The sequence below is a fragment of the Suncus etruscus genome, chromosome 19 (genome assembly GCF_024139225.1).
Source record: "Suncus etruscus isolate mSunEtr1 chromosome 19, mSunEtr1.pri.cur, whole genome shotgun sequence".
Taxonomy (NCBI): Eukaryota; Metazoa; Chordata; class Mammalia; order Eulipotyphla; family Soricidae; genus Suncus; species Suncus etruscus.
In genome coordinates, this window is record NC_064866.1 from 38,774,002 (window position 1) to 38,801,858 (window position 27,857).

The following is a 27,857-nucleotide window of genomic DNA, read 5'->3' on the forward strand; positions in this document are numbered from 1 at the left end:
AGAAGAAACCCTTAGCCATTGCTGGTGGGAATGTTCAACTACTTTGGAAAATAATATGGACACTTCTTAGAAACCAAAATATTAAGCTTTCATACCACCCACCAATGCTAATTCTTGGCATCTTTTTCAATAGCCCCAAAACTTGATTCTAAAAATAAGTGTGCTTTTGTGTTCATTGTAGCACTATTCACTATAGCCAAGTAATTAAACAACCCATGTGTACAAGAACAGAGACTGGTTAAAGAGACTGTGCCATGCACATGCGAGAGTATGCACACACACACACACACACACACACACACACACACACACACACACACACACACACACACACACTGGAATACCACTCATCTATAAGGAAAGACTTGCAGGGCCAGAGTGATAGCACAGTGGTAGGGCGTTTGCCTTACAAGTGGCCAAGCCACCCACCCCCCCATTCCCCCCCCACACCCCCCCCACCCAACACACAGAGGAATACTACTCATCTATAAGGAAAGACTTGCAGGGCCAAAGCAGTGGTAGAGCGTTTGCCTTGAAGTGGCCAAGCCAGGATGGATCCAGGTTTGATCCCCAGCATCCCATATAGTCCCCTGAGTCTGCCAGGAGCAATTTCTAAGTGCAGAGCCAGGAGTCAACCCTGAGCGCCACTGGGTGTGACCCAACCCCACAAAAGAATAAAAAAGAAAAGATTGCAATCACCTGATATGTGAATATAAACGACAGTATCAAGTTAGTCAGAAGAAGAATAGGGGTTAGAGTGATGATACAGTGGGCAAGGCACTTGCTTTGCACACAACTGACCCAATATAGTCTCTGGAGTAAGCCAGGAGTAGCCCTGAGCACTAGTGGGTGTGTCCCACAAACCAAAAAACAATGACAAAAAAGAGGACAGATGTAGAATAGTCTTTCTCAGATGCGGGATATAAAGAAAGATAATGGCAAACTATAAAGAATTATTCACATGTATATTGATAGAGATTCCTAAGAATTCATGGCACCTTAATCCATGTTATGGAGGATTCATTAGAGTGACTGCAGTCTCAAGACAAGTTATCCAAATGTGTTTTTGTCAAGAATTCAAATCATAAGCTTGATAATTGTCCCAATGTGTTATAGCAATATAATAATATTTCTTTCTAGATACTTATTGTGTCAATAACATTATTTGCATGAAAATGCACCTTTATAAAAAATGGCAAAGGTAACAGAACATAATAATTGGTCTACAGATCTGAGTTTATGATAATAGGGAGATGGGATTAAGAGGGGACCACACTGAGACACTGTGAAAGGAAAACCATTGATTTACGGCTTAAAAGGAATCAAGAGCATAGTTAAATAATACTTGTTTTAAGAACCTGTTCTTGGAGCGGATGTAATTGTGTGACACTCCTCCATTCTCGAGGAACATCTATGGACGCTCAGGCTAGTAGGACTTTGCATTTTACAAAATACTTTTTCGTATTTTGCTCACTGGCTTCAGGCAACAATTTTCATAAGGAGGGCAAGATAGGCATTTTCTTTTCTGTAAGCTAGAGCTAATATTTTGCCCACTTTTGAGGGAGGGAATCAAGAAGGTCTCAAAATAACATATGGACAGGGCTTAGGGGCCATGAGCTCATTGCGTCTGTGGCACAGAGAGAAGTTATTTGCATGTATGTAGTTAAATTACTAGATCCAACACTATTGAAAGCATGGGACCCAAACTACAACTTAAACATGTGCTTATCAAGAACTCAGGTTGGGGAGTGGAAGAAAACTTGGGGTGGTGGAATGGAGTCCCTCTTAGTGGGACAACCTTCTGTTCCCTGGATGTCTTTTGTATAACTGAAACCCAAATGTCAACAACTTTTTAAATCACAGTGTCTAAAATAAAAACTGGTAAAAAGGGAGACAGGTCAAAGCAACCACAAGAACACAAAGTTCTATGATATAATATTAGCTAATGACAAAAAACAAACAAACAAACAAAAATAATATTATTTGTCAATTTTGACAAAGCAAAAGAATTTTCAGTCTTGGGGCTAGAGTGGTGGTGCAAATGGTAGGACATTTGCCTTGCACATGCTAACCTAGGACGGGCCACAGTTGGATTCCCCAGCATCCCATATGGTCTCCCAAGCCAGGAGCAATTTCTGAATGCATAGTCAGGAGTCACCCCTGCGTGTCACTGGGTGTGGCCCCCCCAAAAGCAAATAAATAAATAAATAAAAAAATAAAATCAAGAATTTCTGGTCTTAAAACAAGTAGAATGTACAGCAAGAGGAACGATGGAAGGAGTTACCAAGAAACTTTGGCACACTTAAATAAGGCATTGCTTTAATCTCGCTGGGTCTCAATATGATGAGGGGTTAAGGCAGTAAGACATTTGTTTAATGCTTCATGGTGGTCAATCGGCTTCTGAATTGCTAAGTGTTCTGACTTGGCCTGCATCTCTGTTCAAGCACAAGGAGACTTTGCTTGATGGGAATTTAGGTCAAACCTCCTTACATTTTGATAAGGCAGTTGGAGTTTCTTGGAAATATTCCTGGGTCAGATCATAAATGATTATTCCTACCTTTCCCTTCTGAGTTCCTCTTAATAGTAGGAACTTCATCATGAATGCCTGGTTTCTGCCTCGATTGAAGCCCTGTCATTCAGTCCCTGACACTAAGTTATGGGGGTGACTTCTGCTGCCAAGGGAAATGAACAGCCTGAGATAGGACCAGGACATTATGGTGTGCATGAAAATGAAAAACATTTCGCTCAGGAGACTGAAATGAATACATTGTACAGCTCTGTGACAGAGTACAATCTCCTCTTCATAGATCACTAATGCTCTTCAACAACGTCCTCCATTTTTGGAGGTCCATTTTTGACATCACTTTTCCACACGGAAGGGTGTGGAACCCAAGTTAGCTACAGGATATATTTCACACTTCCAAGGCCTTTATACTGGTCACCAGAGGGCTGTAGAGGCTCATCAGCGCAGGTCAACATTCCAAAGCCAAAGTCTTGCTACAAGAGTTTATAAAAATACCCTGATTTCAGAAAGGAAGAGCTTCCATTTTCAAGCATGGATGCTTTTCTAGTGCAGGGGGAACAGGCAGTCTTTTCTTGAACTGACTGTGGTTGCCACGGCTAAGTCTCTGAGCACTTGTTTCAGAACTGGAGCACTAAATAAATTTGGTCTCTGTCTTCAGGGCCTTTGGTGAAAGGCTGGTTAAAGCTTATTCAACTCTATACTTGGCACCAAATCACAGTATATTTTATAGTTACTGTGTCCCCTTGAGATAAAACTTCACAAAGGGGTAAAGGGATGTGAGGGACATTCTCTCCTGGAGCTCTCCTTTTTTTTTCAATTCTCTCAATGACTCTCTGAGCCAGTGCAAGTTCACCTCTCTGTATAAGACAAGCCTTGGGGCTTTGTTACCTTGTTGGTAATGAGAATTAACAGAGATGAACCTTTTTGAGAAACTTCTTCACTGTCTGATTTGGGCTGGAGCTTTTTCACGGTCTTTGTTAGAAGGCAGAAAGAGGATTTCTACTCCTAAATTGCTGCCCTGATGAATATGGTTAGCTGCAGGGGAGAATACCCACGCCCTCCTACAATACAGATATCAGTGATCTAAAGGAGCCTGCTTGATGGTCTTTTTTTAATTTATACATGTTCTCCTGTCACATAAGGAATTGTAAGCAAATCGCTGGCAGATTCAACCTATGGTTTACATATGCTGTTAGTGCTATGGTTGCTGGTTTTCTTTGATGAGTACTTCCACAACAAAGCCTTCTTTTAACTTTCCTCCATTCCCCATTATTTTATCATCTGGGAGGCCATTTGGGGTCTCTCTAAGAACACAGCTCCCATTTATACAACTATCTCAATGGAGAATAAGCTCTGAAAAAACACAGTTTTGAATACAGCTCACATTTCCCAGAAAATAGCCGCCTCAGTGTGATTCAAATAGGCATGGCATTGTGTACCAAGAAGCCTTCAAACCTGTGTTAGTATGAGGCAAGCGCACAGGGAGGACCGTGCATTTGGATTTACTGGCCGATGACAAACCCAGAGCAGTGGCCCTTTAGTGTTGGCATTTCTCTTCTTGAACTGTGTACAGGTGGGACAATAGTAGACATTTTATAATGCATTACACAGTAACTCTCCACTCATTCTTCCCCTACATAGTATCTCATGGAAAAACAACCCTTACCAGAGAGTTCATGACTGTGCTCAGATCATACGGGAACTAGGTTAAAAATCCCCCAAAGCTAAGAACCTGAAGCCAGATACTCAGTATTTCTGAACTCAGGTCTTCTTTTTTTTTTTGGTGTGGTGGTGGTGGAGTGGTGATGGTGGGGTGGTGATGTGAACTCAGGTCTTCTTGACTGATGCCAGTAACTGTAGTACCGACCTTATTTTGTGAGCTTCTCTCCTGTAAACAATCACTATTACTGCCAACATCTTGAAAAGAGAGGCACTTTAGAAGAATGAGTCCAGGTTTCAAGCCTAAGTGGAACTTAAATTGAATTTCGACTCAATTACTTACATGTCCTGATCTTGGGCACATCTTTCTATCTCCTTAAGCCTCAGTTTTCTCATCTTAAAATGTGGGCAAGAGAGCAGACACCTTACAGGGCAGTAGTGGAACAGTAATATCTGTCTGCTTGTGTGTGGCCCCTAGTTAGAGAAGCCACATAATGGCCCTTAATCATCAAAGTCACTTACTTGAATTCCATACTCTACCCATCAAGTACACTTTGCACTTTCACCTCAAAACAAGGTTGACCACTTGCTTTGAGTATGGACTCCCAAAGCCGTTCTCACCCACATACCTTTCCCGGCGTTTCTGGGAGGCAGCGGAGGTGCCTCTGTGGTTGGTGATGTGGGGGAGTCTGTGCTTGTGGAGGCAAAGATCTGGTTGGTGAAGGCGCCGTAGGAGAGTCGTTGCTTGTCCCTTGGAGTGCTGAATCCCGGCAGTGACAGCTTGTCCTGGGGAGAGATACTGGAGGAGTGGCAGAAGCTCTGTGGTCTCGGGGAGCGCTCTTTTTTGATTGGACTTGGCTGGCAAAGAAAACGAGAGGGGCTGTGAGTGAGAAGCACAGGCAAGGAGAATGCTGTTGCAGGGGTGAGCAGGACTTCTGCAGGAGGGCTGGGGTTGGAACCTGGGTCCCTGTGGCTCTCTGTATTTTAGGACATTAAAGTCACATCCTAAGAGTCATGACGTGCTGGGGAGAAACCAGAAACTATACTGACTCTCACAAATCACCACTACCAGGGTCACAGATATTACTGTGGGAAAACTTCTTTCCCCACTTTTTGGTTTTTGGGTCACACCAGGCAGTTCCCAGGACTTATACTCAGCTCCGTGTCTGAAAATTGCCCCTGGTGGTGCTTGAGATATGGGGGCAAGGGTTCAAAGCAGGCTTCCTGCCTGCAAAGTGTGTGCACAGCCCGCTGAGCATCTCTGGCCTAAAGCTAGTTTTTGGAATGTGATTAACTCTCAAATTGGGTTTTGTGGGCCCGGAGAGATAGCACAGTGGTGTTTGCCTTGCAAGCAGCCAATCCAGGACCAAAGGTGGTTGGTTCAAATCCTGGTGTCCCATATGGTTCCCCGTGCCTGCCAGGAGCTACTTCTGAGCAGACAGCCAAGATTAACCCCTGAGCACTGCCGGGTGTGGCCCAGAAACCAAAAAAAAAAAAAAAAAAAAAAAAATTGGGTTTTGTGTAAAGGAATTTTACTCTCTATAATGTGCGTGAGCTTCATTCAATTAGTTGAAGGCTTAAGAGAAAAAGCTGAAAAAAACCCTCCAGAAAGAATTCAGTTTTCAGACAAAAGAGTTGATATCAGCAGAATCAATTCCTTCTGGCATCTGCAGACTGCCGATCTGCTCTATTAAATCTTGAGCTTTGCCAATCCCCACAAATATGGGCTCTAATTCCTTAAATTTTTTTCTCTTTTTTTATGTATATATATATATATATATATATATATATATATACGCCTTCCTCTATCCCAATAGCCCTGGGAGGTCAGGGTGCCTAGACTAAAGTCAAGATCATAAACAATGAATAATATCTATGTAACAGAAAAAGCACTGGGAATTGGGAGGCACTTACTTTATCATCCAGATCATCATCGCTTTCATCCATCTCATCTGGTCGAAGATTCCACTCATACTCGACATGGACATGTGGATTAAACTTTCCAGATTTAGCCTGGGAAAGCTGAAAGGACATAACCATTTTAATTTAAATGACAAATACCCCAGTTTTATAGAAGCATCAAGCAAATCATAATTTATTTCTGGTTTCGATTTAATCATGAGTAGCTGCAATTATTTCAAATTAATCTTGACGGCAGAAATCATATAAATTGGAGCACTATAAGACACTTAAGGAGGAATTACAAAGAATTACGGAAAAGCCTTCCTGTTCTGATCATTTCAATTTTTCCTTAAATTAACAACTTCTCACTATTACTAAAATGATCTCAAAACTATAAATTCCATGGGACTGGAGATAGGAGAGTAGCTAAGGTACTTGACTTACATGTGTCTGACCTGGGTTTGATTTCCAAAATACCATATGGTTCCTGGAACACCACCAGAAGTTAATTCCTGAGTGGAAAGCCAGGAGTGACCCCCGATAACTACTGGGTTAAAAAAACCAAAACATTAAAAATAAAACCCCCCAAAGTTGTAAATTCCTGACTGGAAAAGTTAGTGAAGTAAGATAGGGCACACGCCTTTATCAGTAGACAGTCCAAGTTCAATTTGTGGTTCTAAACAAATGGACTAAACATAATAAACTTTCTCAAAGGATCCTCTAAGAATAAAAATTCAGAACTGCTGACACTGAGTAGAACTAACTGCCATCCTTTCCTATGGTTTAGGGAATCATGTTTACTTATACTAAAGCACAGACTTATGAAATTTATGAGAATGCAAAAAAGTTGAGTCTGGGGGTTGGAAAGATAGCACAGAGGGTAGGGCGTTTGCCTTGTATGTGGCCGACCTGGGTTTGATTCCCTGGCATCCCATACAGTCCCTGAATCTGCCAGGAGCAATTTCTGATCTCAGAGCCAGGGGTCACCCCTGAACGCTGTTGGGTGTAGCCCCAAAACCCATAAAGACTAAACAAAACAACAGAAAAAGCTAAGAAAAAAACCTTGAGTCTGAAAGCAAGAAATTGTCCAGTAAAATAACCTTTAGACTCTGACAACAGAACTTAAGTTACTGAGTCCGAGTGGGAGAAAGGCATGGGATGGATAAGAAAGGAACTCCGGGCAGAGGCTGCGGGTTCTTGGCACTTTGAAAGTGGTGGTGTTGCAGTGACCGAATGTCAAGAACACAAATGCCATGACTGCAAAGAATGTCATCTCAGTCAACAAAAAGAGGAGCAGGTGGGCCAGCAGTAAAGCAATATGCAGCATCTTGAACATTTTGTAAAGCTTAAGATACTTTAGCTGTCCACTCTTTTTTTTTTTTCTTGGTTTTTGGGCCACACCCGGCGGTGCTCAGGAGTGACTCCTGGCTGTCTGCTCAGAAATAGCTCCTGGCAGGCACGGGGGACCATATGGGATACTGGGATTCGAACCAACCACTGTAGGTCCTTGATCGGCTGATTGCAAGGCAAATGCTGCTGTGCTATCTCTCCAGGCCCAGCTGTCCACTCTTTAGAACTAATGCCTCCCAAAATTCTTTTTTTTTTTAATGTGATGCTACAAAGGAAGTCTAAGTATCGGACCTATGAAAAACATGGTTTTACTCCTTAAGATGACCAGGTATTTTAATACTTCTCAAATGTTTTGTTGCTTCTACCTAACTATATTTAAGTCAAGTGCACGACAAATTTATCCTTAAACCATTAAAAATAAAGTAGTCTTCTGGGCTGGAGACTTAGTATAGATACAGAATAAAGTGCTTGTTTGCAATATGACCAGTCCCAGTTCAATTTCCAGCACCATATGGTCCCCTGAGTACTGGGAGGAGTGATCCCTGAGCACAGAACAAGAAATAAGCCCTATGTATTGCCAAGTATGGTCCAATTCACTATCCCCACTTCCCCACCCCTGCCCACCAAAACAAAAAATGCAATCTTGGGGCCAGAGTGATAGTATAGAACGTAGGCACATGGCCAACCTAGGTTTGATCCCTGGCATCCCATATAGTCCCCTGAGCCTGCCAAAGGTAATTTCTGAGAGCAGAGCCAGGAGTAACCCCTGAGCCACTGGGTGTGGTCCAAACCAAATCAAAACGAAATCTTCAATGCTTACTTTAATTTCACCGATGTTTTAAAAAACGGAAAGGAAAATGAATCTATTTCTCTTATCTCAAATTCCAGTTTCTAAGAATGATGTCTGAGGACCTGATATCCAGTAATTAGATTTTCAGTCCTGCTTACCAGATCTTCACACTGGGTAGCTTTTAGTCTCTTTGCTATGTCCAGGGCAGTCTCGCCAGCCTGGTTTACTAAAACACAAGAAAATAAATATGCAATAATTATCTAGCTTATAGAGGGAAAGTAAAAGAATAACAATCAAATGGAAAAGGTAACACAAAGGTCTCAGTTTTAACGAAGTGACCTTAAATGGCCATAAAGAGAAGATGGACTCCACTTACCAACATCCACAGTGGGCTTGCTCCTAAGAAGAAGCTTTAAACATTCTGGTTTCCCATACATGCTACAATAGTGCAGAACTGTATTTCCCAGGGCTGTCTGCTTATCCAGATTCCCACTGAAAAATTAAAATGTTATCAGAAAATATGCCTCGATAGTTAAAATCTATACACAGTGATTAACTTTATGCTAATAATGGAGTCAAAGTATTTCTCACATAATTAAGTTTATGAACAACTTCAATAATAGCCTGCATTTCTGAGTATCTAATGTATGACATACTGTCAAATTAGCTTTCACATGTATCAGTTCATTAATCTTAACAGTCACTATGGCAGATAAATCACTGAGATACAGTGTAAGAAGTGCTAACCTGGAAGGTTATTTTAAGCTGGGAGAGAGAGGAACTGATCATGGGCAACCTATCTGGAGTTCATGTTTTTAAACTACTCCACTCCACTAGCATGTGGTTGTTGGCATGGCAACTTGTGCTTTCTCACCATTTGGTGCCTTCATTAGATAAACCCTATTTTCTTTACATAAATATACATTAAAATTTCCAAGATCAGAGCCGGATTAATAGTACAGTGGTAGGGCATTTGTCGTGCATGCAGATGACCCAGGACGGCCTTAGGTTTGATCCCCGGCATCCTATATGGTCCCTTGAGTCTGAAAGGAGTGATTTCTGAGCACAGAGCCAAGAGTAACCCCTGAACACTGGTGGGTGTGGCACAAAAACAAAACCCCCCCCCAAAAAAAACAAAAAAAGCAAGATCAATAAGTAAATTAATCTCTAACTCCTTGGCAGCTTTTTTCTGTTTTCCAACATACACCTTTGATAGCCTTCTATGTGATGTCAAAGTGTGAGCCACCAGTGGTACTTGTGGCATCAAGGGATGGTTAGATCTATTTTGTTTTGGGGTCATACCTGGTGATGTAAGGGGTTACTTCTGGTTCTGTGCTCAGAAATCACTCCTGGAGCGTGCGGAGAAACTATGTGATACCAGGGATAATACCTGGGTTGGCTGCATGCAAGACAAATGCCCTATCTGCTGTGCTATGGCCTCAGCCCCATAGATTATGTCTTTTTGTATTGTCTTGGGCTTCATCTAGCAATTCTCAGGGGTAAATTCAGTCATCACTCCTGGTAGTGTTCAAGGGACCATATGGAAGCTGGGGATAGTACATGGGTCAGCTGCATGCAAGGCAAATTCCCTACCCACTGCACTATAGCTCCTGCCCAAGACTATGTCTTTTATTTTCTTTCTTTTTTTTTAAAACATTATTTATTTAGTTATTTAGGTTTTTGGGCCACAGCTCAAGAGTTACTGGCTCTGTGCTTAGAAATCGCTCCTGGCAGGCTCCGTGGACCATGTGGGATGCCAGGGATTGAATCTGAGTCCATCCCAGGTCAGCTGCATGCAAGGCAAACGTCCTGCCACTGTGCTATCACTCTGGTCCCAGGGCTATGTCTTTTCAGTGTGCCAAATTCTTCAGATATGAGTTCAAATTCCCTACAAAAATTTTTTTTTTTTGCTTTGGAGACACACCTAATGTTGACAGGGCTTACTCTTGGGTCTCTGCTCAGGGATGATGACTCCTGATGGTGTCGTGGGACCACATGGGGTGCTGAGGATTGAATCCAGGTCGACCGCGTACAAGGCAATAGCCCTACCTGCTGTACTAGATCTATTTTGTCTGTAATATTTTGCTGTACTAGATCTATCCTCTTTCCCCACTATTTTGATAACTCTTCTGTGGAAAATGTAATTCTTTCTAATAATCATACCTTACAGAATTACTCAATAGAGAACCCAGCAACTCTGAACTTCTTGTGTTCAATATCTTTCTCTAAATAATAAGCTTCAATTTTGAATAAGCAACATCTATTTCTGTCCTATATAAAGATATGAACAATGGAAATTCCTCACTAAATAAATACGCTAAATAAATTCTTCTCTCTTTCAACCTCTGCTGTAGTGGCAAATTTTAGGCACAAAAACATTTTATGTTTTCTAAGCAAAATAGGCAGCAGGCCTAAATTTGTTTTGTAAATAATTTTTTATTATAAATGTTGTTTATTTCTGCCTCCACATGCCACAGCAGAGTTAAATGGATGAGATGGAGACTTTCATGGGCTACAAAACTGAAGACAGTAGTTGATTCTTTACAAAAAACAAACATTGCCAAATTCCTGTCTTACGATACTGATAGGACAAGTTTGTGGACACTTAAAAGGTAGTTTTATTAAAAACAAACAAACAGGGCCCGGAGAGATAGCACAGTGGTGTTTGCCTTGCAAGCAGCCGATCCAGGACCAAAGGTGGTTGGTTCGAATCCCGGTGTCCCATATGGTCCCCCGAGCCTGACAGGAGCTATTTCTGAGCAGACAGCCAGGAGTAACCCCTGAGCACCGCCGGATGTGGCCCAAAAACCAAAAAAAAAACACAAAACAAAACCCAAAAACAACAAAAAACAAACAAACAAAAAACTAAACCAAAACAAACAAAAAAACCCATCATACCAATTTTGTACAAGGAAGTCAACTAAATGCAGCGATGTTTGGTCTGCAGTTCGAACTGCAAGATGAAGAGCTGTCTCCCCTAATTCCTAAAAAAAAAAGGAAAAAAGAAAAAAAGAGGGTATTAATAAAGAAGGAATCACACTCAGATATTTGCATTTATATCACTTACCTCTGAGCAATTAACAACAGCATCCTTTTCTGTTTTGATATTGTTCTGATTTGGACATGGTCTTCCAATATTTTTTTTTTTTTTTTTTTGGTTTTTGGGCCACACCCAGCCGTGCTCAGGGGTTACTCCTGGCTGTCTGCTCAGAAATAGCTCCTGGCAGCCATGGGGGACCATATGGGACACTTGGATTCGAACCAACCACCTTTGGTCCTGGATCGGCTGCTTGCGAGGCAAACGCCGCTGTGCTATCTCTCTGGGCCCGGTCTTCCAATATTTAAGAATCCCTTTGGAGCATGGGTCAACCAAGTGGAAAATGTGCCTGCCATACAATAGGCCATATCTCTTGTAATCCACATGCAAATGAGTGCTCCTCCCATCTGTTCTCTTGGGGTACAGTGCTACCATCATAGGAACAATTGCCTGAAAACTGCAGCTAGGTATGTGCAACCCCTCGCAAGAACCCTACTGAATGCAGTGTGACAGTCAGCAAAAAATACAACTAAAGTGTACCAGGGTCACAACCAGATGCATGATGCCTACACTCCCTGCCCCCAACCTCCCAACCAGTCATGTATGAGATGACATCAGCAGCAGCAGCAGCAAAGGGAAGAGAGAAAAATCCCATCGTGTACTCTTCCAGTAGAATGAGCCATGTTTACACCAGTCCTCCCAATTTCCTTTAAATCCCATGAGTTCATGTCTTACTTGACCAGGATCCAGCAGTGGTTCCATTAGTTCTACTCCTTCTGCATAGACTTGAATTAGTGCAAGTAAATCCCTGGACTTAATGGCCTCGAGCAGCTCATTCAGTTTAGCTGACGAAGTTGAACATGACTTCCTTGAAAACCTACGGTCTATATACTTTGCTGTGATATACTCTTTCCGTACAGTCCTGAAATAAAGGACACAAAAAATGAACAGTAATTTTTTAATTTTCTTAGCACTAACAAGGATTTATATTTTCCTTACAACTGTATTTTTCTTTTTTTTTTTTTTTTTTGGTTTTGGGGGCCATACGCAGTGGTGCTCAGGAATTATTCCTGGCTCTGCACTCACTCCTGACAGACTTGGGGGACCATATAGGATGCTGGGGATTGAACCTCAGTCCGTCCTGTGCAAGGCAAATGCCCTACTGCTGTGCTATAGCGCCAGCCCCCTGACAGCTGTCTTCGATAAAGTTGTTTTGAGATAAGCTTCTTTTCAGCATTTGAATGAATCTAGTTCAAGATCAAGTATTCAAATATGGACAATAAAAAGAAACAGTTATTTATAATGGTTTTAGGCAGTCTAAACTTAAAAAATTCACAAGCTCTAAATCGTATCAGTTTTCTGTCCTGTCCTGAGCAAGGGCAATCAATACATTTGCTATTTACTACTACTTCAAACTCAGATAAAATTAAGTATAGAATTTTGTTTGTTTGTTTTTGGGCCATACCTGCTCCTGCACAGAGGAATTATTCCTGACAGTGCTTCAGAGGACCATATAAGATGCCAGGGATCAAACCTGAATCAGCTGCATGAAAGGCGAGGACCCTATCCACTGTATTAGCCTCCCTTTCCCCATATCTTTTTGATCTCGATGTAATACTGGAATCCTTTGAGCTCAGTCCTTTGAGCTAACTTTCCAGCCCAGGAACTCTGTCTTAGGCTACTCTATCTTTTTCTTGAGAGTAGAAGGGGGACGAATAGATTGGGCTACTGCCACAGGAACTACAACTGGCTCTGTGAGAGGCAACTCCTGGCACTGCTATGAACTGAAATTGGTTGGCTGCATCTATTACCTCTGTTGCCTTACTTCTATTTTGCCTTCCCAGCCCTAAGCTAATCTATTGTTAGTACTTAAAAGAATGTCTAGAAGTTGCTTAATAAAATGAGTGGGTGAATTATGTGAAGAGGGTCAATGACTAAGTAAGGGAGTAATAATTCTTATCATAGGATGACAGTTAATAGTAAACACACACACACACAGAGCTCTGACTAAATAGTGAACTATTTAGTAACTATGCTCAGCTGTAGACTCCAGGTGTTGGGAAGGGAGCCATTACTGAGTTCTTGTGCTGTTTCAACAGCCCCGTAACACAATGTGGGCCCACATAGATGCATGCTCATTATGATTCAGGCTTGAGAATTCACGAATAGACAACTTCAGGAACCTTCTGGAGATTTTCTTTTCTGATTTCTGACTTTAAAAAAAAGTTCATTAAATGTACGTCCTAACAGTTTTAATGCTTTGCAATGTGGTGCCTGAATAAGCAGGAAGGAACGGCTGGCAAAACTATGCTGTCATCAACATCACAAAATCTTTCAAATTACTTGTGCTGGAATGAAATCTCTGTCCTCGTAGTCAGTAAATTCAGTGGGAAAATTCTAAAGTGGGCTTACAGGTTTCCTAAGACTCGAAAAATGAAGATGAAATATCAAAAGACATTTATAGGGGCCGAAGTGATAACACAGTGGTAAGGCGTTTGCCTTGCACGCAGCTGACCCAGGATGAATGTGGGTTCGATCCCTGGCATCCCATATAGTCCCTCAAGCCAGAAGAGACTTCTGGGTACAGAGCCAGGAGTAACCCCTGAGTGCCACTGGGTGTGGCCCCAAAAAACAAAATACAAACAAAAAGGCATTTACAGTCCCATGCCTATGCTTATCCTAGAGTGAGAACCTTTTCTCATGAACTGTGTGTTTCCCAACATTATCTTCATGCAAATATAACTCAGAGAAAAATATTGATGTGCTATGACTCATTATCGAAATACCCTTGAAGTGCGAATGCAGACAGCATGTAGTCAGAGTACTAAGTGAGGGAGTTATCAGTACACTGACTGTATACCAGCCCCTGGATAGTACATACGGTGAGGAGGAACAAAAGCACTTGTCCCCAAAGCCCACGCTCTTTCACTGCCCCAAGTGGACTGCATTTTGCACAAACCCCTCCGCACCCAGCCTTTTCACTTAATAGTAGTCCTGGAGAACATTATTCTGTTTTTACATTTACACAGTGTTCTTCTGCATGGTTATACCATGAAATATTTAGTCAGATGCCTACAGTAGCTAGACACTACTTAGTTTTCACATTTTTTCTAATCCAGAATGAGAATAAATTTGCAAAGAAAAGAAAGGGGGTGATTGCTGAGCATAGGGGAGAATAGAAGTTTGATTGTGATATATACGGCTAATGTGCTTCTCGTAGAGAGTGCACCGTTTGCACTCCTACCAGCAACACATGAGAAAGTTTGTTTGCCCACAGTTTTCTGAGTGGGCTGGTAAGCATTTGGAGTTTTGCCAGTCTAGTAGGAATCCTTCATTGCTTTTGTATGCTCTTTGTATGTCACAACATGCCATGATTCAGAGTTAACTGTCCTGAAGATTTATCCTATACAAAGCAGGTACTCAGTTGGAATCAAGTAGGGAAAGGGGAGTGGAAAATAATGTGTGTTTCCCACAAATAATGGTTTCTTAATGGTGTTTAAAGAAATTACTATTACTACTTAACTATTATTTGAGGGAAGGTAGGAGAGCAATAAATAGCAAAGAATTTCACACATCCCAAGTACTTACATATCACTTGAAGGGGTGGGTTTTGGTGAGGGGCTAGGTAAATTTGCTTCCATAATATCATTAAAACTATTGTTTCCTACGTTCTTGGCCAGCTGTAACATAAACAAAAGACAATATAGCAAACTCTTTTAATAAAACAATTTCCCATGATTTGCTTTGGAGACTTTTTAAGATAATGAATTTTTCCTCATTTGACTCAAAATAGAAATCCTCCATCAGGTAAATAAATAATTACTGAGTGGCTACTACATATCAAGCAGTAAGTTTTAGAGTGCTGAAATATAGAGATGGGCAAACTGTGTGCCCCATGTAGTAGGTGATAGATAAGTACCCAATTTTAAGAAAATCAAGAATTAAAAGCCACAATCTGATAAATAAAAGAACACACAGGATGTGGTTTAGCAGACACACTTTCTGAAAGCAGACAGGGCAGGTTCTACAGAAGAGTCTAGGCTAAATGCTAAGTGAATAATAAGCTTTCAACCATGATCACGGTTCATTTTTCATTGAGCAGATTTATGTTCACAATAGAATATAGAATATTCTTATAATTGGGGTACAAATTAAAATGCTGCTGGCAATGAGTGTAGAGGCCCTAAGAAGAACTTCTCTTTATTTCAAGATGATTCCAAGAATATTTGTCCTGAAGGGCCTTTGGTCACTGAAAAATTTGAAAAACATTTATGCACCCAAGTATTTGGAGTAAAATTCTTGGCTTTATTCACAGGACATATTTACCTGTCAAAATAAGTGGAAGGTCATATTCATATTTATATCATTTTCTGTATCACAAGACTTATACAACAACTTTACAGATTTTTTTTTTTAATAACTACCTAACAAGTTGAGGATTAAAGAGTAATTTTTTTTGTGGCACATCTGATGATGTACAGAGGTTACAGAGCCAGGATGGCTCTGCATTCAGGAATTATTCCTGGAAATGCTCGGAATACCACATAGGGAGCTGGGAATTGAACTTGGTCAGGTGAGTGCATGGCAAATTATATTTTCAGCCTAGAGTGATTGATTTTATGATAGAAGCTAATTGGTCCTTTTCAACTCACGTAAATAATAGAAGTGAAAAAAGGAGAAAAAAAGTCAATTTCTTATTTTCAGTTACAAGTCATTATGCTAAATAGTTGAGTTCAACACCTGATTCCTTCTATGGCATTATGCTGATCAGAAATGAATTCCTAAAGTAACTTCAAAGAAAGAACTGGGTTAGCTGAACTAATAATAGAAATGTATGATTCATCCATTTTTTTTTTCAAACAGAAAACAGAATCAACATTATATGCCACAAAGGTTGTATTTTAAATATCTATGCAAATTTATCGGGAGAATTAGAATTCTCTGCACTCAGCAGAAACAGAAATCCCAAGTAAATATATTTAAAAAGATTCAAGACAATAAACAAAGTTTTCTTCTCTCCAAAAGTACAGAACATGCTTACCAAGAGTTCAGAAGTTCCTAATTTGTCTAGTTCCAAAGACTGAATGCGAGAAATATGGACCCCCATTTCCCTGTGGATGCCGGAACATTCTATACAGGTCAAAATACCCAAGTTGGTTGAAAGCCAGGTGGGTTCTGTGAAAAGAATTTGAAGACAATGAACAAATTAGATATCTAATTTTAATATGCTAAATCTAGGGGAAGTTAAAAAAAATATTTATGGGGCCGGTGAGGTGGCGCTAGAGGTAAGGTGTCTGTCTTGCAAGCGCTAGCCAAGGAAGGACCGTGGTTTGATCCCCCAGCGTTCCATATGGTCCCCCCAAGCCAGGGGCAATTTCTGAGCGCTTAGCCAGGAGTAACCCCTGAGTATCAAATGGGTGTGGCCCCAAAACCAAAACAAAACAAAAAAACAAAAAAATATTTACAAGGAAAAGATTTAAATGGAAGTAATGGTGCTTCTGGTTAACACTGAAGTTATTATAAAAAACAAACAAAATAGTAAGTAAAAAGAGCAGTAAGAAAAAAGTCATTTAAAAATTCCATTTGGGTTTGGAGAGATAGTATAGCACAGGGGTGGCAAACAAGTTTGACACAAAGAGCCCAAATTTTAAACTGTGAGAGTCAGAGAGCCACACCACGCAGTGACCTGCCAAAACAGACAAACACTCACACAAAAGCATCTAATTTTAACAATAACATAGTAAACACATATTGCATTTTGCCATTTTGAGTAAGGGTCAAAATCCTGTTCGCCACCCTTGGATAAGGCACTTGCTTTGCATGTAGCTGATCCAGGTTCACTCTCCTTGGGGGACTTAAATGGACCCCAGGTTCCACCAGTAGTGATCCCTGAGCTCAGAGCCAGGATTCACCTAAGTACTGGCTGTGTGTCCCCCCCACTCTCCAAAAATAATCCCCACAATGAAACAACACATGTTTCAATTTTGAAAGTAAAAGTAAGTGGCTTATTCATATGAAACGAGAAAGATATTTCCTACTGTATTAAGCAACATCCTTAAATCTTGCCCATATTGTGCCCAACAGAGACTAAAATGAAGGTCGGCTATGCACAAACAAGCAAAACTCACAAGGGACTGGGTTTTATCACTACCATAAAACTCCAAGCTATGACTCACAATAACCCATGATCTTGGTTATGGCTTTTCTACAAGTAACGAGAAGAGAAATGAGAAGAGCAAATACTGAACTGGGTGTTCAGACGAAGGCTTTTTCTAGGATCCCAAAAGGCTCCAAAAGAATGGGAACAAATACTTCTATGCCATCAAAACCACCCAAGTTTACTCTCTGGGATCAAACTTCTTGTTGACTGATCCATACCCATTTATATACTAGAGTTCTTCCATGTTTTCACAATATGTAAATCACTATTATAAATGCAACAATCTTTTATTTTATTGAATATATTTTTCATTTAAGTAACATGATCATATTTGGGTTACAGTCATAACCAGAACACCCCCCCTTCACCAGTGCAACATTACCCCTTCCCCCTTTCCCATCTCCTACCTATATTCGAGACAGGCATTCTACTATAGTAATTTGTTTTTAAGTTCAGTAAGTTGTATTTTTTTTCCTTAAAGGATAAGAGTAAAAATTATAGTAAAATGTGATAGTGGCAATCGCCAATGTTTGCATAGGTCCAGAAAAATGGAGAAAATGGAAAAAAAGTCCTTGACTTGATTACAAAAAGACCTCACCCCAGAAGTTTATTGGCATAAGACAGACTCTGGGTTCCAGGCATACCAGTCTATCCAACTCCAGTCAATCTCAAGGTCCCGGTGAAACTTTTGCACACTTTAGCTATAGTTGGTATCAGACTTTTATATTTAAAGACTCTGGATTCTGTGCAATAAATGCAACAATCTTAGAAAAAATGACTCTGAGGACTTAAATGTACAGAGAAGTCCATTTTCACAAGTAAGTGAAAAACAAAGAATATCAGAATACTGAACACATTTCAAGTCTTCTTTAAGTTTTTAGTTATATGAGCCTAGACAGATCATACAAGATGAAGAGGATTGGGTGGCTGCTATGAGCTGAACAGAAGTGAAGTTCAGTGATTTCCCTGGGTCAACGAATTCATATACACCATTTTATTAAGCCTTCATAATATAACCTATGACTCCATTTTGTGAATAAGGAAATTGATGATCAGGATAAATATGAGACTCAGCATAAGGTCATCCATGTTGCATGGCAGCCTTCTGATTCAAATCTAAGATGCCACACTTGGTCCAGAGACCATCATGGTTATTTAGCTGGATCTTTCAGGAAAGGCAAAAGAGGAGTAGTATGTTGGCAGGTGATCATTAGGAGTTGTGAGAACTTTGTAGGCAGGGAAAACAACAATGGTTAAAGCAGCTCAGTGTGGGGTTAGAGCTAAGTAATATTTAGGGCTGGAGCGATAGCATAATTGTAAGGCTTTTGCCTTGCACACAGTCAACACAGGAAGGACCCCAGTTCGAATTCCAGAATTCCATATAGTCCCCCGAGCTTGCCAGGAGAGAATTCTGAGCGCAGTGCCCCCCCCTCCAAAAAAAAAAGAACTAGCAGATTTTAGCCATTTGTAGTTCTTCATGGCCAAAAGACAAATGAAAAAATGTTCTACATCACTAATGATAAGGGAGATGCAAATCAAAACAACGAGGTACAATCTCATATCACAGAGATTGGCACTTATCACAAAGAATAAGTACAATAGTGCTGATGGGGATGTAGGGAGAAAGGAACTCTCATTCACTGCTGGCGGGAATGCCATCTAGTCCAGCCTTTATGGAAAACAATAGGTAAATTCTTCAAAAAACTGGACATTAGCTCCCATGTGATCCAGCTTTACCACTCCTAGGGATATACCCTAGAAACAAAGAAACACAATACAAAAATGCCTTCTGTACACCTATATTCATTGCAGCACTATTTACTATAACCAGAATCTGGAAACAACCCAGATGCCAGACAACAGATGAGAGACTAAAGAAATCATGGTAAATATACACAATAAAATACTATGCAGTTGTCAGAAGAAGTTTTCCTATACATTGATGGACATGAAAACTATTATGCTGAGTGAAATAAGTCAGAGGGAGAGAGATACACAGAATAGTTTCACTCTTCAATGGGCTTTAAGAAAAATTAAAGACATTTATTGTAATAATATACTGAGAAAATAGAGATGAGGGATGAAAGGACTGGCTCATGATATAAAGCTTACTACAAAGGGTGGAGAGTGCAGTTAGAGAAATAATTACACTAAAAACTATCATGATAATGTTAATGACTGAGAGCAGTAGAATGCCTGTCTTGAATAAGGGCAGGGGGTGGGAGAATGGGGATAGGGGGCATTGGTGATGGAAATTTTGCACAGGTGAAGGCGGCTGTTCTTTTTATGACTGAGGCCCAACTACAGGCATGTTTATAATTTTGAAGAATAAAGTATTATTATTAAAAAAAAAAGAACTAGCTTATTTTAAATTTGACAGGAAATGGAAGCATGTTTAACAGGATAAGTCAAGGAAGGGGACACACACCTGATGAGCCACAATCACAGCAGACCTCATTCCCCGGCAGCCGCTGGACGTCCTCAATAATGGCTTTTGTCAAATCTTCCAAGCTGTTCTCCCCAGTGTTCTGCTCTCCACGGAAGGCCATGGTTAGAGCCTCTTCTTTGCTATTTGTCAACACTGATATCCACCTGGTATTGAAAACAGAAGACAGGAGAAAAACACCATAGCTGTCTTTTTCCACAATGATAGGTGGTTTTCGTGAAGAGCTGTCAGATATCCTGCTACCCACAAAGAACAACAACAAAAAAAAATGAAGGAAAAAAAAAAAAAGAAATCAAGCTGAAAGGAAAGAGTGAGTTGAAGAATGAAAGCATCAACATATGAGACAAAGAGAAAAAACTTATACTCGGTACTTAAAATGCTTAGGGCACTGTAAGGAAGAGGGACTGAAGTGACTCAGGTTGAGGGATATATCAATATGGGGGCGCTGAAGAGCGGGAGGGGGAGGGAATGGGAAACCAAGTCAGAGGAATGCAAGATTCCAACCCACTAGTGTGCGACAGCACACTTGGTTCTCCCTATCACACTGCACCATCTTGGCTTGAACCCAGGCCACTCGGGAAGCGGCAGAGAGGGTGTCAGAGACTATGCAACGCCTTCCTAAGGGCAGAGGATGTGACTGAAAGACGAAGGGGGAAGAGTCCTCGGACCAGAGGACTAAAGAGGGGAGGAGAGAGGAAAGCGGACAATCTGCCACCTTCTCTCTGCCCCTGTGACAAGGCCGGAGAAGGAAAGAAAGGCTGGAGTTTGCAGAGCACTCCAGTAAGGAGGTGATGGCCTAGACGAAAGAAACAAGTGAGTCTCTCAGCAGTAAAAAATAAAATATGGTATTACGTAGAGGAAATGCCTCTGATTCAAGATACTGTGTCATAATTTCAAGAAAACTACTTACGCTACATAATCCTGCTCATCTTCTGCCTGAAAGTGATATGTCCTATTATCTAAAATACAAAAAAGAAGAAAAAAAAAATGAAACCTTGGAGAATGGAATCACTTGAGTATAATGCAGATGTTTTTCAAAGTCCCTGGGAAAACAAAGCACAGTAAAGGTTAAATGTAACTAGTTTTATATTTGTAATTTTTTTCTATTTTGGTAGTTACAATACATTTTGGTAGTAATATTTTCTCATGTGCAATAATGATTCAATAATGGCAAATACCAGACAAACATCTTAGTTTAAAAATACCTACTAAAGGGCCCGGAGAGATAGCACAGCAGCATTTGCCTTGCAAGCAGCCGATCCAGGACCAAAGATGGTTGGTTCGAATCCCGTTGTCCCATATGGTCCCCCGTGCCTGCCAGGAGCTATTTCTGAGCAGACAGCCAGGAGTAACCCCTGAGCAACACCGGGTTTGGCCCAAAAACAAAAACAAAACAAAACAAAATACCTACTAAAAAAATAAATACGGTTGGGGCTGATACTATTGTTAGTACAGTAAAGAGGATGCAGGCCTTGCACATAGCTAACCCAGAGTTGATCCCTGGCATTCCATTTGGTCCCCAAGCTCCACTGGGAATTATTCTTGAACACAGAGCCAGGAATAAGCCCTGAACAATACTGGATGTGACCCAGAAACAAACAAACCAAAACACAAAAATAAGAGACTAGTGTGATATAAGATCTATCTGGCCCAAGTAGCTCTCAGTGACCAACTACAGATTGCTGGCTACCAATCTAATATTTTACTTTCATTTTCCCTTTGTTATATGCTGTGTGTTCTTTAAATAAGAACTGTATTTAGACTGAAGCAGTGGTTCAGTAGGGTGACTGCTGTGTACACAACCTACTTGGGTTTGATCCCTGGCACTTTATGTTTCTCTGAGCTCCACCAGAATTGATCTTTGAGTGTAGAGCGGGTAGTAAGCTCTGAGCATTACCAGGTGCATTTCGAAACCAAATGGATCCCCGCCCCCCGCAAAATTCCCATCAATGATTTATTTAAAGGGCTGGAGAGAGAGTACGAGAGTACAGCAGGTAGGACACTTGCCTTGTTCTTGGCTGACCCAGGTTCAATTCCTGGCACCCCATATATTCTCTTGAACCCGAGCAGAAGTGTCCCCTGAGCCTAAAGAGCCAGGATAAACCCAGAAACCAAAGCCAAACCAAAACAAATCCAAAATCCCAAAAATAAAATAATCAAAAAGAATCCATCCTCTCACAACTGTTGTGTGTGTATATATTTTAGGGGATTATGATGTTACTGACCCTACCCTGATTGGTGATTGTGCCCTACCCTAGGGTGTGACCTGCATTCTGCTCCCACCCTAGGGTGGTACCTGATTCTGTTCCCACCATTGGGTGGTATCTGATCCCACCATTGGGTGGTACCTGACTCTGGGGGATAAAAACAAAGTCTGTGGAAGGCGAGAGGCTTTTGGCTGGAACTTATGCTGAGTCTTTGGACTTCAGTCTTGTCCACCGAATAAAGCGAATATTTCCACAAGCCTGACTGTCTGCGAGCTGTTTAGCTGCCGTTTCACCTCAGAACCGTCGGCTAGACAGGGTGGCAGACGCGTGCTCCAAGCTGGAGGGGAAAGACCTCATCCTTCATCCCTCCATCAGTCAACCTCTTCAGGGGCTGAATTGCAACACAACGAAAGAACAATGCTAAAATAATAATTTATTTAAAGAATCTGACACGTAGCAGATGATCACTAAATGAAGCTTATTATTAATAATAATCTATAGGGTCTCAAATCCAAGCATATCTTGGCTTTTTGAAGTCTAAAATCTTCTAATTTTACTTTCCTGTATTTCTTTCTCATCAGTTATAGGAGAATTGAACTCAGTCTTTCTGATTAGGACTATCTGAGGACTTTCCTTCACATTTCTCTTTTTTATTTCCTGGTGACATTTATTTCATAAATGTAATCATTAATATTAAATATATTAAAATAGAAAACATGTTCTTTTCAATCAGTTATATAAAGTATCAATATTTTAAAATATTGGTATTTAAAATACCAAAAAATTACACTGGCAACAATTCTAGGCATATGTTTCTCTTGCAGTTGTACAATAAAGTGCTATTCAGTCCAGTCAAAATTAGTTGCAAGATATAATGAAGCATCATGATATTATGAACTTTGAGGTAGGGTTAAACAGCGATTGGTAGTTTTAGGCTACTTGTAGATCAAGCGAATGCTATTTCATGAATGTTTTTGTGAAGTTATTTCCATACTTGGGAAAGTAACATTCTTAGGAAAATAACTTCATCATTGTTGGTCCTCTAATTTGGTCATGATCTAGCAGCTGCTATGATTAAAAAAGAATTTCACTGTACAAATTATGACTAAAAAAAATCAACTCAAGAACAGAATCCAATTCAATTCAATTCAATGAAAATGATTAGTCGAGAGAGAATAAAGAAAGTTTTTCATTTGCCTTCTTTGATCCATTTTCCAGCAATTCTGATTAGTCACATGTAATACACACACCAACAGGAACATGCTGTTAGATTCAACTGGCCAGACAGTAAGACTATTGAGTTGCCATATTTTCATATGGAACATTAAAAGGATACATCAGAAGGATTTGAAGGGACAGGACAGTAGTTTTATGCTCTGTACATAGATCCTACACTTAGGCTGCTATCTTTCCCTGTGGAGTTTTTACGGCTTTTGGGCTACACCTGGTGACGCTCAGGGGTTACTCCTGGCTATGCGCTAAGAAATCGCTCCTGGATCGAGGGACAATATGGGACGCTGGGGGAATCAAACCGTGGTCCATCCTAGGCTAGTGCTGGCAAGACAGATGCCTTACTGCTCTGCACCACTGCTCCACCGCCTCCCACCCAGTGGGGTTTTAAGGAAAACAAAATAATACTAAAGGCCTCCGTTATAGGCTTTAAAAAATTATTCTGAGAGTTAGTTTATTGACATAACCAAGACAATAGTCTCTCTCAGCTACAGAGATGAGTTAAGTACAAGTGCATCCAAAGTGGAAGCACAGGGAGTGGAGCATGCCTAGAGGAAAGTGTGTCACTACGTGCTGAAGATCTATGGGAAGGCAGCATCAAGGGTGGGAGGGACACAGAGAAAAGCCCAACCTCATCCATGAGGTAAGAGTGATGGTTAGAACATAATGCATTCTGAAAATTTCAAGGCGGCTCTGTTCAGAAGCAAGGACATACCTATATTTTTCCATTAGGAAGTCTGATTTGAGGCCGGAGGGTTTAAAGTTCTTGCTTTGTCTTGCACTGACCCTTGAGCAATCTTTGTACCACACAGTTCTCAAATACCACTGGGGTATGACCCCTGAAAATCTAATTTTGCAGGAATAAAATTCTGGGCAAACCCTGAGTGCAGAGCCGAAGCGCCACCGGGTGTGGTCCACCTTCCCCGCCTCCCAAAAAATTTTGGGCAAGCAAATTATAAAGAAATACAGCAGGTTCTTGAATGAGGCTAATGAGAGAGAAAAGGAATTCTAGTGACATTGAACAAAACCACATTGTTATTAATACCATCTGGACAGGGCACAACAGTACCAATGCCAATACTTAGGAACCACAAATATATGCATCTGGGCCCTCTAACTTCCAACAAAACACCTAAATCTGAGTCTCATTAGCTTCAGATAAATGGGAATGTACTCTGAAAATGTATCTCACCAGATAAAACAATATACTCACAATCAAGAGTTGGTTCAGTTTGGTAAGTGCAAAGTTAATGGAAATTTGGGGGAGGCGATTGTGGGGGCAAGTGGACACTGGGAAAGAGATTGGTGTTGAAACACTATTTGCCTGAAACCCAATCATGAATAACTTTATAATTTTTATGGTGACTAAATTAAAATAAAGAAGATTGGTTTAGTTTAACGACACTAATGGCGTGACACTGTCTTACTTTCCTACTGTAGTTGATTCCGGAGTAAATGAAGAGAACCGAGGGATTTGCCTACAGTCCATGGCAGGATACCTGCCTGGGAAAGCTGCTGCTCCAGTGACTAGAGAATGAAAAGGCAGTTGCCAACGTTCACAGAGAGTGACGTGGAGAGAAAAGGGACTCACGTGATATCAGGTCAAAAGATTTCTTGTCTTCGGCATTCGGTTTCACCTGGCAGGTGAGAAGATTCAACTTAGCTGGCTGCCTGTTAGACTGGGGAGAGAAATGGGAAGAGTTATGAGCAGAACTCCTGTCTCCCTCAGCTTCCATGCCCTGAGGGGGGGGGGGCATGTGGCGCCACAATGCCCCTGCCAACTTACTGCTTTGTGGCACAAGAACATGCATTCAGCAGTGAAGGGAACAGAAGACTTAGCACTGTTTCACACGTACTAAGAAAAGAAAAGTATCTATAACACTTTGTCCTCGAATATAACCTACTGTCATTTGGCAAGTCTTATCCAGGCCTTCAGAATTCTGAATCTCACTAGGAGTCCAACTAAAATTGCTTTCAAAATGGAGCCATAAATATCCTAGCCATTGATTGGAAAGGTTTTTTATTTGTTTTCCTACACCAGGCTACCCACAGTTTGGTGCTCTAGGCAATGTTTGGGTCTCAGCCCACTGTTCACTCTGGTCTGATTAATCTTAAGAGAGCCACAACAAACCTTCATGAAGAGTAGTCACATGCCAGGGAAATAAACCACTGAGGAACCTCCATATATTCAAACACAAACTGATGAGCACGTTTATTACCGCATTTTGTTGTGAAATGTGGCTCACTAATCTCTCTCCTTCCTTTCCCTCAAAAATATTCCCAGGGCCCGGAGAGATAGCACAGCGGCGTTTGCCTTGCAAGCAGCCGATCCAGGACCAAAGGTGGTTGGTTCGAATCCCTGTGTCCCATATGGTCCCCCGTGCCTGCCAGGAGCTATTTCTGAGCAGACAGCCAGGAGTAACCCCTGAGCAATGCCGGGTGTGGCCCCCCCCAAAAAAAATATTCCCAGTGACAGAACAGCAGGTGCACGTAGCCAACTTGGGTTTGATTCCCAGCATCCCTTATGGCTCCCCGAGCCCACCAGGAGTGATTTCTGAGTGCAGAGCCAGACATAACCCCTGAGCAATGCTGAGTATGCCCCCCCAAATCCCCCCAAAGCCAAACAAACAAGGAAAAAAAACATTCTAGGCCACAGAGCTAGCTGAAGAGCTGCAGAGTTTGCCTTTCCATGCACGATACCTTAAGTGTGATCCCCAGTACCATCAGTCCCGCATCTTCTCACCACTGCCAGATATAGCTCTATTGGTCCCTCCAAGAACCAGCAGACTCCCAGCAAACTCCCAGCACTGCTGAATTCAAGTAATAATGTTTGTGCACTGAACTTCCAGGCCTACAAAGTGGGGCACAATAGACCTAGAAGTGGCCCTTCAGTTCTAAGTACTGTTGGGAAAGTCTCCCTAAGCCAGTGAGTGGTTCTCAAATAGTGGGGTGCACCCCCCAGGGGGAGCACAAGGCTCCGTAAAGGGGGGCGCGTTTGACCTCGGCAAACACTGTCATAACAAGCTAAGCCCCGAGTTCATGTCTCTGTATGTCGCTGGAGCTGTGAGTTGTTGTGTCCTGCTTCAAACCCCGCTTCGAAAAGCTATGCATTGCAAAACGTGCTCATTGTAGCCATTAATCCAGATCAAATTATTTTATATGTTTTTGTTTTTCAGGTTAAAGTTTTCTTTTTTAATAAAGATACTATTTACAGTCGTGTAGGGGGTGCGAAAAATGTTTTCTTCTTCCTAGGGGGGCATGACAGAAAATAATTGAGAAGCACTGCCCTAAGCAAACAAATTCAATACCTGAATATCTAAATTCTGTCTGCAAAGTAAAATTTGCATTATTTCTCTAAAAAGTAAAAGAGCAATTACCATCGTGAGGCTTTGATTAATGGGTCCGAGAGAGAGAAAGAAAAAGAAAAAGAGAGGGAGAGAGAGAATATGAGTTTCATATAACTTAGCATATTAATTTAGTCTGTCTAATTAGAATCTTGCACAATAATCATCCTGATCCTTTCTTGATACTTTCTGATCCTTTCTGTTTTAGTCCAAGGGTCTAGGCTGGCTATTGGTTGAGGCTGGAATGCTCACTACCCACAGAAGCTGATCCAGGAGTGAAAGAAATATCTGAGTGCTGAGACTGAGGAAGTACGCAATGAAACTCTAGTCTGACTTCTGACTGCCTTACCTGACAGACATGATTACAAATCTTTAAGCCAAAGCATTTCTAGTCAATTAACTTACACTTGAAAAAAATAAAAAAAAAGATAGGGATGACGGTCATATCAGTGACCCAAAGTCCTAAATAACAGAGATATATATGACCAAGACAACTTAGACATCTGCATCTCTCATTCTCAATGTTAGGTCTGGTCAACTTTTGTTCACCTGCCTGTGTTTCCAAGTCACTTTGGAGATCTTTCTCCTCAAGCAGATTTCATGTTCACTGCTTAAAATTCTGACTTAGACATAGACAGTAGACATGTCCTACAAGCATTTTTTTTCTAAGTAGACACAGTACTTGGAAAAGATTCTGTAATAAAGAACTGATTGTCAAGCCTAGTTCTTAGTACATGATCTCTCAGAGGCAGGAGATCACGGACCTGCAATTTTTTCTTAGACAGACCTAAAATTTGGGTTACTAAAACCTCAGATTCTAAAACCGGCAACTGTGGTCACAATCCTACGTCTAGTCCACTGTTCAAAGAACTGCTAGAGCTACATTACATCTTCTGAGGTTGACAAAATTGCTACATGAAATGAATGGTATCTGACCATCTGAAAAGACGGGGATCCAAATTAAATAAGAGACTCTCTCTTTATAGTACTCTGTGCCAATCTGACATCCACATTTAAAGAAGGATGTAGAAGTGGAAAGTGGAACTCTGAAGACTGGTGAAAACACTACTTAGTGCTGGGGAAAGAAAGCTAATGTGCATCTTCTAGAAAATGTTGGATTGTTAGAGGCTGAGGTTGGACAGCTGTTTTCCAACTTGAGTAAACACTCAAATTGTAGAGGACTTGAGCCAGACATAAGAAAGAACTCC

General features: G+C 41.0%; 1 protein-coding gene across 2 annotated transcripts in view; it reads right to left on the reverse strand.

Annotated features, from left to right (window-relative positions):
- Window positions 1-27,857, reverse strand: part of ASAP1 (ArfGAP with SH3 domain, ankyrin repeat and PH domain 1) — a 310,217-nt gene that overhangs the window by 32,351 nt on the left and 250,009 nt on the right. For both annotated transcript variants that reach the window (XM_049765558.1, XM_049765559.1), the window contains 11 exons: window positions 24,897-24,984; window positions 20,779-20,827; window positions 19,851-20,014; window positions 16,304-16,437; window positions 14,851-14,942; window positions 11,998-12,184; window positions 11,124-11,209; window positions 8,602-8,717; window positions 8,384-8,451; window positions 6,098-6,205; window positions 4,813-5,041 (listed from right to left, as the gene is read on the reverse strand). In XM_049765558.1, the coding sequence (XP_049621515.1) occupies window positions 4,813-5,041; window positions 6,098-6,205; window positions 8,384-8,451; window positions 8,602-8,717; window positions 11,124-11,209; window positions 11,998-12,184; window positions 14,851-14,942; window positions 16,304-16,437; window positions 19,851-20,014; window positions 20,779-20,827; window positions 24,897-24,984 (1,321 nt within the window). The remainder of the gene's footprint in view (window positions 1-4,812; window positions 5,042-6,097; window positions 6,206-8,383; window positions 8,452-8,601; window positions 8,718-11,123; window positions 11,210-11,997; window positions 12,185-14,850; window positions 14,943-16,303; window positions 16,438-19,850; window positions 20,015-20,778; window positions 20,828-24,896; window positions 24,985-27,857) is intronic.